Genomic DNA, 15,420 nt, shown 5'->3' with positions numbered 1-15,420 from the left:
CCTTTCAACTACAGACAGAAAAGACGGCGTTTTACATGGATTTAGTAAGTTCAGCTTGTTTCATAAGTCGTCGTCAGTTTACCATCGACATTAAAACCAGAAGTCTACAAACAAAACTTTTACCGCCATGTAGCTACGAATGTGCTCTTTTGAATCTTCCTTCTAGTTTTTCTGATTCACTTATCATGGCAACCAATCGCGGCAGCTATGTTATTTACCCGGGCAAAACAAACGAAATACATGCCCAGTTAGCGAGCTAATTTGGCAAGCCCTTCTACTTAAATACAAGGTAATTTATTATATTTTGTGTTATGGTATGTTTCAGTAGCTGCTACAACGTGTCACCTCAACAAAATCTAACGTTAGCAAGTAACATGCTGGAAAGCTGTGTTGTTAGCTAGCCAACATTTAACGTTACATAACTAACGTTATATTGTTTGTTAGTTAGCTAGTTGGTGTTTTATCCATTCGTTGCAAAATTAGTTAAATGGGAAAATTGTTGTGGTAACGTTACCTGTCTGTCATTTGCATCTTCAAGGTCCACAGTGATGTCAACCGGTGATTTGAAAGGATGTCTTCGGAAGCTCGATGTTCAACTACGGGCATTGAAGTACCCAAGAGAGGTCGACTATAATGGGTATGTTAGCTAGGTCATGGATAAAAAAAAAAAATGGTGCCTGTGCTAACTAAACAATTGTGCCACGTTCCCAAACTTTTTGAGGGAAGGAGCCAGCTTTACAATCTGTCGGCACCTGTGTTGTGGTTGTTTAGTTGATGGCCACATGACGGCTCCACTATTCAGTCTCTTAGTTGCAGTGTAGGAGATGTTTGAACATTTGTGTCATTTTTACTTGCTTACATTGGAGAAATAAATCCCCCATATATTTATTCATTCATTCTGATATCTAGTGAGCTCCAAACGTATTGGGGCAGTAACCATTTTTGTTGTTTGGCTCTGTACTCCAGCACCTGATTTGACCATCAGGTGTTCCAAGACTGGTGGACAGTGGGTTGACACTTTGGATTTGAAATGATACAATGATTGAGTTTAAAGTGCAGAATGTCAGCTTTCATTTGAGGGTATGAACCGTTTAGAAATGACAATTTTTGTACATAGTCCCTCCATTTTTGCTATCGTTATTAATTAGATCTGAATGAATTGTGAATAATGATGAGTGAGAAAGTTCGATGCACAAATATCATACACCACCAATTGCTAATCTCCCCTGTTATTATATTGGGAGAGGTTAGTATGTCTTGGGGTATGATATTTGTGAGTCTAACTTTCTCACTCATCATTATTTACAATTAATTCAGGACTATCTGTAATCATTGTAGCATCCCCATGAATGTATAAGTGTTTAGAAGCACATTATATTCTTACTTAAAGTAAAAGTGACTCCAAAATGACACAATACATTATTTACCATTAATTTCTATTGGGCATAAAATAATCTGAAACGCAACCAAAACAAACAGCAAATGCATCCAACAAGTTTGTAGAGTCACAAGCTTGATGTAATCATTGCATGCTAGGAATATGGGATCAAATACTGAACTTTTGACAACTTTAATACACATGTTAATTTGTCTCAATACTTTTGGTCCCCTAAAATGGGGGTCTATATGAAAATACCCTCAAATTAAAACTGACAGTCAGCATTTGACTATGAAGTTAAAATGCAAAGTATTGGAGTACAGAGCCAAAACAACGTGTCACTTTCCCAATACTTTTGGAGCTCACTGTTTACAGTATACATGGAGTATACCAAACATTAAGAACACCTTCCTAATAATGAGTTGCCCTCAGAGCATCAGTTCATCGTGGTGTGACTCTACAAGGTGTAAAGCGTTTCACAGGGATGCTGGTCCATGTTGTCTTGAGGAAACTGTTGAGTGTGAAAAACCCAGCAGTGTTGCAGTCCTTAACAAAAACTGGTGCCTCTGGCACCTACTGACATACCCCGTTAAAAGGAACTGAAATATGTTGTCTTGCCCATTCACCTTCGGAATGGCACAAATACGGGATCGGGGCACCACCAGTACAGAGCTTGCTCAGGAATGGCAGCAGGCAGGTGTGAGTGCATCTGCACACACAGTGAGGTCGAAGACTTTTGGAGGATGGCCTGGTGTCAAGAAGGGCAGCACAGAAGCCACTTCTCTCCACGAAAAAAATCGGGGACAGACTGATATTCTGCAAAAGGTACAGCGATTGGAATGCTGAGGACTGGGGTAAAGTCATTTTCTCTGAAGAATCCCCTTTCCGATTGTTTGGGGCATCTGGAAAAAAGCTTGTCCGGAGAAGACAAGGTGAGCGCTACCATCAGTCCTGCGTCATGCCAACAGTAAAGCATCCTGAGACCATTCATGTGTGGGGTTGCTTCTCAGCCAAGGGAGTGGGCTCACTCACAATTTTGCCTCCGAACACAGCCATGAATAAAGAATGGTACCAACACATCCTCCAAGAGAAACTTCTCCCAACCATCCAGGAACCGTTTGGTGATGAACAATGCCTTTCCAGCATGATGGAGCACCTTGCCATAAGGCAAAAGTGATACCTAAGTGGCTCGGGGAACAAACATCGATAGTTTGGGTCCATGGCCAGGAAACTCCCCAGACCTTAATCCCATTGAGAACTTGTGGTCAATCCTGAAATGGCGGGTGGTCAAACAAAACCCCACAAATTCTGACAAACTCCAAGCATTGATTATGCAAGAATGCGTTGCCATCAGTCAGGATGTGGCCCAGAAGTTAATTGACAGCATGCCAGGGTGGATTGCAGAGGTCTTGAAAAAGAAGGGTCAACACTACAAATATTGACTCTTTGAATCTTCATGTAATTGTCAATAAAGACCTTTGACACTTATGAAATGCTTGTAATTATACTTCAGTATTTCATAGTAACATCTGACAAAAATATCTAAAGACACTGAAGCAACAAACTTTGTGAAAATAAATATTTGTCATTCTTAACTTTTTGCCATTACTGTGTGTGTGATTGGCTGTGTGCTTAGGGTCATTTTCCTGTTGGAAGATGAACCCTCACCCCAGTCTGAGGTCCTGTCCACTTTGGAGCAGGTTTTCATCAAGGATCTTTCTGTACTTTGCTTCGTTCATCTTTGCCTCAATCCTGACTAGTCTCCCAGTCCCCACAGCATGATGCTGCCACCGCCATGCTTCACCGTAGGGATGGTGCCATGTTTCCTCCAGACGTGACGCTTGGCATTTAGGCCAAAGTGTTCAATCTTGGTTTCATCAGATCAGAGATACTTGTTTCTCATGGGTCGGACCCCCCTTTGCCTCCAGAATACCAATAATTCTTTGGGGCACGGATTCTACAAGTCGTGAATGTTCCACATTCATGTTGGTACATGCTGACGCGATGGTGTCATGCAGTTGCTGCAGATTTGTTGGCGGTACACCACTGCAACCAGCCTGTACTGTTGACACCAGGCAGTGTCCATAGACTCTGCCATCAGTATGACGCAACATCTCATCTGGTTTGGGCTTAGTGGGACTATCATTTGTTTTTCAACAGGACAATGACCTAAAACGACTCCAGGCTGTGTAAGGGCTATTTGACCAAGAAGGAGAGTGATTGAGTGCTGCGTCAGATGAGCTGGCCGCCACAATCACCTGACCTCAACCCAATTGAGATGGTTTGGGATGAGTTGGACCGCAGAGTGAAGGAAAAGCAGCCAACAAGTTCTCGGCATATATGGGAATTCCTTCAAGACTGTTGGAAAAGCATTCCAGGTGAAGCTGGTTGAGAGAATGCCAAGAGTGTGCAAAGCTGTCATCAAGGCAAAGGGTGGCTACTTTGAAGAATCTCAAATATACATCATTTTTTGGGGGTTACTACATGGTTCCATATGTGTTATGTCATAGTTTTGATGTCTTCACTATTATTCTACAAATATTAACCATCCATGCAGTATCTAAGAATAATTTGGGCAGACGAGACCTTGAAGGAGAGGCAGGTGTGCATATGGTAGCATTTCTCATGATTTAATATTTTGTTCCACCATGAGCCTAATTTCCAATGATCCCATTGTTATGATGAGCATATCTGACCAGCTCTTTATCCAGGTTGTGGGGTCGCTGATTTCTATGGCCTTTGTCCATTACACTCAGTATTTGTCTTGAAAGTGCCAACACATTGCAAGTGTGATGACATATGGAACTTGTGATGAATTAAGAATGAAAATTCAGGCTAGAATTAATATTATCAACAGTATGATGTTCTTACGTGCTATAGGCAAACCTCTGTAGTGTAGGATAATGTCACAAGACTGGATGTTTCCCATATGGGACCCTATTCCCCAGATAGTGCACTACTTTTGACTACGGGCCCATAAGGCTCTGTTTTTAAAAAATGGCACTTTATAGGGTGCTATTTGCGACAAAGACTAAATGATTTGGCTGGAAGACAGACTAAACATCTATAGTCCTATAAACATCTAGATTGGGGCTGTAGCCACGGGTACAGTTCATGGTTTGGGTTTGTTTTGAAGTCTCCGGCAGGTGGCAGAGGGGGTTGTACGGAGCCCTGCCCGACTATAACTCTGTTTGTAAACATGCTTTACATTAACCAGTCGTGGGTCCCCCTCTGACGAGGACCCCAGTCTGCACAACTGATGAGCAGGGAAGCAGGAATTCCTTTTGAAGTGAAGAGCGTCAAACACAATATGCTTGGAATTTTAAAAATTATGTGGCTCAAATACAAGTCTGTGGATGTGAGATCATTTTAAAACAAGAGACAAAAGGTTGGCTACTTTTCAAATGTATATATATTTTTTTCTAGTTTTTATCGAACTCGTTTGATGTCAAAATGTGTTGGGCTGCGTTTAGACAGGCAGGTCATTTCTTATTTTTCCCACTAATTGGTATTTTGACCAATTACATCAGATCTTTATGAGAGTTGATCTGATTGGTCAAAACTTTTTGTTGTTGTTAAAATCGGTCTACCTGTCTGAACAGAGCATATATTTTTAGGCCTCGATACTAATGCATATGGAAACAGTAGTACACATTGTAAAACACAATCTATGCTTTATCTCTACAGCTTGGCCAAAGGGGATCCTTCTGCCTTTCTCCCCATAGTGAGTTATGCATTCATCTCCTATTCACCACACCTTGCTGAACACCTGGTGGGCTTCGGAGTGGAACTCACTGGGAAGAACGACCTACGTTTTATCGAATGCATCTACAAGGTAAATCCACACATTGATTTTATTGTGTTCTTTAAAAAAAAAAAATCTATTAAGGGTAATAGTGTACAGTACCTGTCAAAAGTTTGGACAAGGTTTTTTTTATTTTTTATTTTCCACATTGTAGAATAATAGTGAAGACATCAAAACTATGAAACAACACACATGGAATCATGTAGTAACCAAAAAAGTGTTAAGCAAACCAAAATATATTTTAGATTCTTCAAAGTAGCCACCCTTTGCCTCGATGACAGCTTTGCACACTCTTGACATTCTCTCAACCAGCTTCATGAGGAATGCAATATCCAATTGTTAGTTATAGTCTTGTCTCATTTCTGCAACTCCCCTATAGACTCGGGAGTGGCGATGGTAGAGAGCCGTGCGTCCTCCGAAACACAACCCAACCAAGCCGCACTGCTTCTTTGACGCAATGCCCACCTTACTACATGATTCTATGTGTTATTTCATAGTTTTGATGTCTTGACTATTATTCTACAATGTAGAAAATAGTAAAAATAAAGAAAAACCCTTGAATGAGTAGGTGTGTCCAAACTTTTGACTGGGTACTGTAGGTTAACATGTTTCTGTGACATAGCCTTAGTATTTAACTATCATCATGCACTGTGGAGGGATTTTACTCCATAGGTCTCCATTAGAATGGTAGGTCGAAGACGCAGAGTGTCTGTGTTCTAATGACTAACACCTTTCGTGATGAAATCATGTTTTTGAAAATATCCCCCCCTGCAGCAATCCCACATCTAGACCTACCCGTTTGAGAAACACATTGGCATCACTCCCCAGTTGACTGTTATCTCCCAGGCTCGTTCCTTCATACCCTCCCTATGATTTAATGCTCTGTTAATTCACTGCGTGCTGGGATCTTTCCTGGGTCCTACTTTTCCAGTAGGCTCCCCACCACCGCTCTCCCCATGTGGCCCCATGCAGTGTCGTCTCCCTAACACGGAACAGTTTCTCCCAATAGCAGGGACTCCCCTCTAGATCCCCTCTCTCATACATCAGTTATCGTCGTGATGGTTCAAAATGGCAAAGTGTTTCCAGTTGTTTCCTCACAGGCAACGGACACACACACTCGCACACTGTGACTTCAGTTTATTCCTTGGGGTCTCCTGAGGCCAACGGCTGTCTACCCAGACGCTCTGCTGTGGTTTAACCCCTCCGCTTGAGCTGAACTGCAATATTTCCCCCTAATACAAACACATGGAAGACATTGCTATTGCATCACTCACTACCAATAAAGTCCCCTGTAGAAGTTAAAGGTAGGCTGCATGTGGGATTCCTTTTCATTCCTGTGGTGCTCAAATGACATGAATGGAGTCTTAAAGTAGTCTAGAAATTCCATTAATTCTTAGCTATGGGAAATGTCCCACTGTCGGAATTCCCCTTTTCACGATATTGTGCTTGGTCAGGTCAAGGCTAAGCCATTTCCTTCATCACACGTTCTAATATTACAGCTCCTTGCTCCTCTCTCATCACAACCAACTGAGGACTTGGAAGGAATGACTTGTGTACATGCATCAGGGGTTTTTCAGTCTTTTTGTTGAGGCTGTACTGTAGCCTCTGTTAACCCTGCTATCAGAACCAGAAGGGTTTTCACTGAGCGGGCCCTGATCTGCAGCATCTGTATTTAAAACACTCTCTGGTGGTGTTTCCTTCCATCTGGCAACCGGTGGTTGGCAGCACAGCGTCCTTGAGCAATTATTTTATAAAGGCTCACATGAAATCCTGATTCCTGCGGTGAACACAGGAACTCCATGTTGGTCCAAGTTCTCATCTCGGATCAGAATCCCCTCTTCTGTTTTCTTAGTGCTGAAGCCGCAGGCGAGCTATCTGCCTCTCACAGCATCGGTTAATTTTGGCGAGAGGAGACTGAGAAGGAAGATCGAGACCCTCTGGCTGGCGCCCAGTCACTGCTTCGCCTGGCCTGCACACACACACACACACAAATATGGGAGACAGATTGGGCCGACACACCAGCAGCATTTCATACAGAAGACGGTGCAAAGAGGAGACAAGCCATTTGCTCTGCATTATAGTCGGTGTAACAGGGAAGCACTCATTTAGCCCTCCTGTCATACCTACTGCCATCTTTCCCTGAACTCATGTCAACTATAGTGAGTTTTACAATTATCAGTAGAATGTTTGGATTTGTCATATGTGTTCCAGCTCCTATTATTCCCTTTTCATGTGCATCTCTTGCCTCGATACACTTAATTCACATCATTTTTTGGAAGGGAAAACAAACTCTATATACTTAAAAAAAAAAAATAATGTTTACAACCAAATGGAAACTGTAGAAAATATAATGGACCTACATTTATGCTGTTTCTTGACTGTGTCCAGCTCACTAATAATCATTCAAATGAAACCGAGACAGTCGAGTAGCATCAAATTGCAAAAGCATTGGATACAGGACAATTTCTTTGCACGTTTTGATGGTGAAGAAATGAACACATTTTCAGTGTGACCCTCTGGACCTTCTTGAATAACGAATGTGGCCCCCGGCGCAAAATGAGTTTAAAACCCCTGTACCAGATACTTTGCAATGTCATTTTCAGTTATCTTCAATGACAATTCAATGAATATGTTTTTGCTCTTTGCGTTTTTTACTGTTTGAATGAAAAAACAACCATGGTGTATTTTTGATTAGAACATTTTTCAACAGGGCAAATTCAGCTGTGTGTGTGTCATACTGTCTATTGTTCACCCACATCTAGGTACTGCGGGATCTCTTCCACTACAAACCCGTCCTGACCAAGCAGCAGTTCCTACAGTTTGGCTTTGCAGAAAGAAAGACCTGCATCCTCTGTGATGTCATCGCCTTCGCTCTGCAGAAACACAAAGAGCTCAGCAAAGGCAACAAGGTCAGTCTGTCTCCCTCAGCTTTGACGAGCCTCGAGCAAAGCGTATCATCAACGACATGATAATGATGACACGCTATTCACGGTTCAATTAACTATTGCACCCTCTTGATCAGACCGTGTCTGTATTGTAATAGAGAATGTGTTCTCAATAGCCTACCTGGTAAAAGAAAAGGTCCATGTATTGCATCTGTGTGTGTTGCAGCCAAAGCCGAGAGCTCGTTTTCAGGCCTCGAGTTCAGACTCCAAAAGTGAGGCTCTCCCATTTCAGGCTGAAACAATGAACCCCATGGCCACCACAGTAAGTCTTTGCCAAGGACATGACAGTGTAGACCAACAGACCTGTTCAACTCTCTACACTTTATCAAAAAGGCCTGAGCTATCCTAGTTAAATAAAGATTCAATAAAACATTTTAAAATAATAAAATTGTCCATTGTAATGCTGCATGAGTACATGACCCGACCTAAACATGACTAGGTGAGATGGTTCTTTCCCACAGTTGTCCCTAAGCAGGCCACTAGTGGAGAGACACATTGGGGGTGACTCCTGGGTCTCCTCTAGTAGAACCTCCGATAATGAAGAGTCTGAGGAAGAGGAGGAGGGGCTGGGACTGGAGGAGGTCCAGAACCAAGCACCTACCGTCCCTCAAACAGTGAGTACCAGCATACTTCTCCACAATTATAAGCACAGACACACACACAGCCCTTCTCTCTGTAACACACAGCACCAAAGTGACACACACACACACACACACACACACAGAATGGATTGTGACCACCCTTCCAGGACCTGGTGGTGGAGGGGAGGCTGGCAGCGCTGGAGGTCCAGCTGCCGCAGATCCAGACTAGGCTGGGGAGGCTCTCGGCCCTGGAGCAGAGGCTGGAGCTTCTAGAGAAGGCCTCGGCCGGGAGGATCACTATAGACAAGCACCAGTGGGAGAACCTGGAGAGCAGAGTGCTACTGCTGGAGACCAGACTGAGCCTCTCCACAGCCATGGCCCAGGTGTGTGTGTGTGTGTGTCCGTCCGTCCATATCCACTGCAAAGGGATTATTGGATACTGTGTCAGCCATGGCCCAGGTAGGAAGGGATCTCTACACCACATCTGTCCAATCTGGAGACTCTTCTAAAGAACTCTCCCTACCTCTATCTAATGACAAGTAGAAGCAGATGTTGAACTAATGATGTCAGTCCATTCTAGACTGTCTACTGTATCTCTGTTTGCTGGTTAAAGATTGAAAAATGTACAGCTTTCAAAGTTTTTTTTTTTTCCCATCTAGGAGTCGTCGTCACTTATCAATGGAGGTTGGAGTCATCACATGGCGGATAATGCAACAGAAGTCACTGGTTGGAACTGATTTGGACAAAAGTGTCTTAGTAAAGTATTATTGAGGCCATCGTATACAACAACTGAAATACAGTAATAGAAAGATCAAATTCCCAGTGTGATATAAAAGTTAAACTGATGCTCACATACCCTTAGAGTCAAGACCCAGTCCTCCAGAGAGCCTCCTACACAACTCTGGCTGTGAGCGTCCTCAGTCTTCCACCCCTTCTGCTAGCTATCCCATCAGCCCCTGTGTGACAACAGCACCCCCAGAGGTAATTGCAGATATTACAAGTAAATATAATGGAAACATTAGACTATTTGGGCTGGATTCAATCTGTAGTATTGTGAAAGAGCCACGTTATACATTGATTTTGACATTTTAAAGGCAATGTTCGAGGAGACTTCATTCACGGTAAACTCTGCATATGCCGACTCAATTGGAAATTACCATCAAATTTTTACGCGGATCTTCCGCAATACGGATTAAATCGAGCCCTTTGTTTTTCATTCTGTCTTGACTCATTTTCTTTAGGAGAATATGAAAGAGAGATTGGAAAGGATAGCCAACATGTAAGTACTCTAGATCGATGTTGTATTCCCTCTAATGTTAACCCAGGCTAATACACCATCTACTGTATATAAAATAATACTGCATTTGTTTAACTTCATTTGATTATTTACTTAGTTTTGTTCTTCTCCTTTGTTTTAGGATGAAAGACACATCCAGCCTTTTAAGAAGTATAGAACCCTCAATGTAAATTCAGACTTTAAAAAGACATGTATTTTTGTAATTAATCTCCAGATTAGTATCTGAGTGATGAATAAAGGTATCATGGATAAATATCGGTTGTGTTCACAATCCATTATATACAGTACCAGTCAAAAGTTTGGACACACCTACTCATTCAAGGGTTTTTCATATTTTTACTATTTTCTACATTGTAGAATAATAGTGAAGACATCAAAACTATGAAATAACACATATGGAATCATGTAGTAACTAAAAAAAGTGTTAAACAAACAAAATATATTTTATTTTAGATTCTTCAAAGTAGCCACTCTGTCTTGACAGCTTTGCACACTCTTGGCATTCTCTCAACCAGCTTCATGAGGAATGCTTTTCCAACAGTCTTAAAGAAATTCCTACATATCCTGAGCACTTGTTGGTTGCTTTTCCTTCTCTGCGGTCCAACTCATCCCAAACCATCTCAATTGGGTTGTGGTCGGGTGATTGTCGAGGCCAGGTCATCTGATGCTGCACTCCATCACTCTCCTGCTTGGTTAAATAGCCCTTACACAGCCTGGAGGTGTGTTTTGGGTCATTGTACTGTTGAAAAATAAATGAGTCCCACTAAACGCAAACCAGATGGGATGGCTTAGAGCCATGAGATGGTTAAGTGTGCCTTGAATTCTAAATTAATCACTGACCGTGTCGCCAGCAAAGCAACCCTACACCATTTTTTTTGTTTTTTAACTTTTTTTTATTTAACTAGGCAAGTCAGTTAAGAACAAATTCTAATTTGCAATGACTGCCTACAGGGGAACAGTGGGTTAACTGCCTTGTTCAGGATTCGATCCGGCAACCTTTCAGTTTCTGGCCCAATGCTCTAACCACTAGGCTACCTGCCACACCATCACACCTCCTCCATGCTTCACGGTGGGAACCACACATTCATTGATCATCCGTTCACCAACTCTGTGTCTCATAAAGACATGGCGGTTGGAAACAAATCTCACATTTTGACTCCTCATACCAGACAGGACAGATTTCCACCGGTCTAATGTCCATTGGTTGTGTTTCTTGGCCCAAGCAAGTCTCTTCTTCTTATTGGTGTCCTTTTTAGTAGTGGTTTCTTTGCAGCAATTCGACCATGAAGGCCTGATTCACTCACTCCTCTGAACAGTTGATGTTGAGATTTGAGGCTGGTAACTCTAATGAACTTCTTCTCTACAGCTGAGGTAACTCTGGGTCTTCCTTTCCTGTGGCGTTCCTCATGAGAGCCAGTTTCATCGTAGCGCTTGGTTTTTACGACTGCACTTTTCCGGATTGACTGACCTCAAACGCATTAATAAGTAAATAAATTCCACAAATGAACTTAACAAGGCACACCTGTTAATTGAAATGCATTCCAGGTGACTACCTCATGAAGCTGGTTGAGAGAAGGCCAAGAGTGCAAAGCTGTCATCAAGACAAACGGTGGCTACATTGAAGAATCTCAAATATATTTTGATTTGTTACTACATGATTCCATAGTTTTGCTGTCTTCACTATTATTCTACAATGTTTAAATTAGTACAAATAAAGGAAATCCTTGAATGAGAATGTCCAAACTTTAGACTGGTACTGTAATTATCTATTTTATTTGCACTAACAACTTTACATACAATACCCGGTCTTGTGTAACTTTACTTTGACTATGGACCTGACCAGTAGAGGTCACCAACAGACCTCTGAGATGTCTTCTCTGGCTATACTGGACAATACTCCAGCTCCCGTTCAATCATCCTTCCTCCTCACAGTAGAGCTCCCCTAGGCCCTGTACGAACTGAAATGTATGAAGAAGATCAATTGCATTTTGAAAAGAAGGCTAGGAGAAAGGACAAGGAATTAATCATTTGAGAAAGTCTAATTCTGCTCAAAGTTTCTCATTCAGGCTGAGATTCAATTCAAGCATGTTATAAAGTAGTGGTTTCTCAAACCTCTCATGGAGATCCCCAGACCTTTTCATGTACTTGATATATTCCAGAGCTAGCACACCTTATTCAATTTGTCAACTATACTGAACAAAACTATAAATGCAACAATTTCAGTGATTTTTACTAAGTTTTACAGTTCATACAAGGAAATCAGTCAATTGAAATAAATTAATTAGGCCCTAATCTATGGATTTCAAATGACTGGACAGGAGCACAGCCATGGGTGGGAATAGGCCCACCCACTGGGGAGCCAGGCCCAGCCAATCAGAATTAGTTTTTTCTCACTAAAGGGCTTTATTACAGACCGAAATACCCCTCAGTTTCATCAGCTGTTCGGGTGACAGGTCTCAGATGATCCTGCAGGTGAAGAAGCCGGATGTGGAGGTCCTGGGCTGGTGTGGTTACACGTGGTCTGCGGTTGTGAGGCTGGTTGGGCGTACTGCCAAATTCTCTAAAACTACGTTGGAGGTGGCTTATGGTAGAGAAATGAACATTAAATTAGCTGGCAACAGCTCTTTTGGGCATTCCTGCAGTCAGCATGCCAATAGCACAATCCCTCAACTTGAGAACTGCACATTTTAGAGATGGCCTTTTCTTGTGGTGCACCTGTGTATAATCATGCTATTTAATCTGCTTCTTGATATGCAGCATTGTACTGTGAATGAGGTCTTTGCTGACAAAGTGCTCTTTAATTGAATCCTGGCCTAAAATATCATAAAAATGCATAATAAAAAAACAAGAGAGTTGTGGATCCAAATAAATAAACCCAGTGTGCTGGAGCATGGTGCTTGCAACACCAGAGATTTGGCTTTGATTCCTGTAAGCGCCACATAAGCTGTGGTGTAATCGAGGATTGGCCACAGTACAAACACTCAAGAGGCAGGTTAAAGGCAAAATATAGACTTTTAATGACAAACTTAGCTGGGGACTGGGATCAAAAGCCAGGATCTCCCTGGGGCTAAACAACCACCAAATTGGTCGCCGGAGGGATGGTCACCTTCTGAGGCGTAGAACCATGGTTCTGAGTGGCCCAGAACATGAGCAAACTCTAATTCAAAAGGCCTAGCTCTGTCAGAGCATAACTTACTCAATCAAACTGAACCAAAGACCTTCATTCAAACAAAGGTCCATGGAGCTTGGACAGTCTTCAGCAGCTCCTGCTACTCTCTAAGTGGCAAACCGCCAATCAGTGGTGTAAAGTACTTAAGTAAAAATATTTTGGGGGGGGTATCTGTACTTTACATTACTATTTATAATTATGACAAATTTTGCTTTTAATGTACTTTTTACTCTATACATTTTCTCTGACACCCAAACATTTTTAATGTTTAGCGGGACAGGAAGATGGTCCAATTCACGCACTTATCAAGAGAAAATCTGACAGACTACATAAACACAAATGCTTTGTTTGTAAATTATGTCTGAGTGTTGGAGTGTGCCCCTGGCTATTAGTAAAACAATTAAATACATGTAATGGTGCCTTCTGGTTTGCTTAATATAAGTCATTTGAAATTACTTATACATTTACTTTTGGTACTTAAGTATGTTTAAAACTAAATACTTTTACTCAAGTAGTATTTTACTGGATGACTTTTACTTGAGTCATGTTCTATTAAGGTATCTTTACAGTTGGGTACTTATTCCACCACTGCCCCCAATGCATCTTCTTCGATGAAGGCATCTAATAAATGTTGCATTACCGAATGTATTAACGGAGTCAGAAAACAAATGTGTTCGATGTGTTCAAATGCCTCTTGATTTTCATGCTTGTATATTTCACAGACAAAATCTTTATATTTTACCAGTTCTCAATTTCACAAAAAATGCAGTGCTTTTGCCAATCCTTTATTTCGTTGACCACAGTGTGATGTTTGGAGTTGACCACTGGAGTTCACTATCAGTATATTCCATCCGACATTATTAATTCATGCTTCCTTGTTACCCTCTAGTGGTCATTATATGTATAAGAGAACAATTATCCTTCACTGCTACTCTCCTTCCCTCTTACCTGTTGTTTAGCTCAGCTCCCAGGCCTCTAGCTGGCTGAAGCTGTTGGAGAGGGGAAACATCCAGGTCATGTGTCTGGACCTGTCTGGAAGGATGTACACAGTATTCTGGAACAGAGTCTGCTATTGCAAATCCAAGGCACTGTTCCTGAACATTGTTATTGACTTTCAGTGTGAGTCAGGAGTAAGTGTGACGCAGCTCAGCAAAAACATGGGTAGATCAGAGGTGAGCCCTGACAGTGGAGGTGGTGTGTGTGTCTGTCTCTAGTTGTTTGTGAATGTGTGCATGTTTCCCTCTGCTGTGTGTGTGTGTGTGTGTGGAGCAGCTTACCTTGATGCTGGGAGCTCAGCAGGTGCCAGCTGGCAGAGTGAGACCACACAGTCTCTGTAGTAAAGTCTGATCATAGACCTACAGAGCGAGCACCAAAAGTAGCAGATCTGAGACCTGCCCTACCCAGATGTGGCTAAGCCGGGGGAGAAGTCCTTAATCACTTCTTCTCCACTGCTATGTTTCCTCAAGATAGTTCCCTAAACCCTGCTTGTTTTTACTGTGTGTGAGGGTTTTGATTTTATGTTATGTACTGTGCATCCTGTGATTTCTGTGTGTGTTGATTGTTGTTGGGATTCGGTGGCTGTGTCTTGCTGTATGTAGTCTATCAAGAGAAATTCCTCTCCCAAGAAAAATAATGTTCTATGAATTGAATACAACACACAACTAAAGAGTACAATGAAGCACTGTTGAACAAACACACCTCTTGCATTGTGTGGAGTTGACGAGAGCCGCTCCATTTCAGCTCAAAGTAATTACCCGGAGCTGTAGGGCTTTTGGAAGGGGAGGCAGTGTATTCACTAGAAACATACACCCTCCCTCCCTAATGTTGATATGTATTGAATAAAGGGAATTGCTCCAAGGCTAATGAATGTTGAATGAAGCCCATTGATTCCATTAATCATTTTCTTTGCAATTGTCTTCTCAGTCATCAGTTTAGTTCATTACGAATTGCAGTAAAACAGTCAATCCTCCAAGGCATTAGATTGGATTATTAGAAAAAAAAAACATTTTGCTGTCACAATTTGAATGTTTTCTTTTTTTATGGACTTGACTGTGAACCGATATGCTTCTTCAACCCTAAAGGAATGTGTCTTTTACAGCAGAAAGGCCTACTACTGTCCAACAAGGAATAAACAAACTATGCCATCTGTTCACTCCAAAGTGTATTTCTGATAAAAGGCTCTAATATTACATTGTCTTATTGCTACAACATACCTATTATACTGTAAATCAAACACCATCTGCTC

General features: G+C 41.8%; 1 protein-coding gene across 2 annotated transcripts; it reads left to right on the top strand.

The window, feature by feature from the left end:
• The first annotated feature begins 169 nt into the window (after nt 1-169).
• Nucleotides 170-10,259, top strand: LOC115137488 (centrosomal protein of 44 kDa-like). Of its 2 annotated transcripts, XM_029673812.2 has the most exons (11): nt 170-289; nt 539-637; nt 5,066-5,213; nt 7,946-8,092; nt 8,295-8,390; nt 8,590-8,742; nt 8,877-9,092; nt 9,369-9,435; nt 9,572-9,690; nt 9,951-9,988; nt 10,128-10,259. In XM_029673812.2, exons 2-11 carry the CDS (start codon nt 549-551, stop codon nt 10,174-10,176), a joined length of 1,122 nt encoding a protein of 373 aa, XP_029529672.1. In that variant the 5' UTR covers nt 170-289; nt 539-548; the 3' UTR covers nt 10,177-10,259. The 2 variants fall into 2 exon arrangements, with proteins under 2 accessions (XP_029529672.1, XP_029529673.1); XM_029673813.2 differs by lacking the exons at nt 9,951-9,988; nt 10,128-10,259 and having other exon boundaries at nt 9,369-9,465; nt 9,572-9,662.
• The last annotated feature ends 5,161 nt before the right edge of the window (nt 10,260-15,420 follow it).

Source organism: Oncorhynchus nerka, linkage group LG11, assembly GCF_034236695.1.
Source record: "Oncorhynchus nerka isolate Pitt River linkage group LG11, Oner_Uvic_2.0, whole genome shotgun sequence".
Lineage (NCBI taxonomy): Eukaryota > Metazoa > Chordata > Actinopteri > Salmoniformes > Salmonidae > Oncorhynchus > Oncorhynchus nerka.
This window is presented reverse-complemented; position numbering and strand designations above follow the sequence as displayed.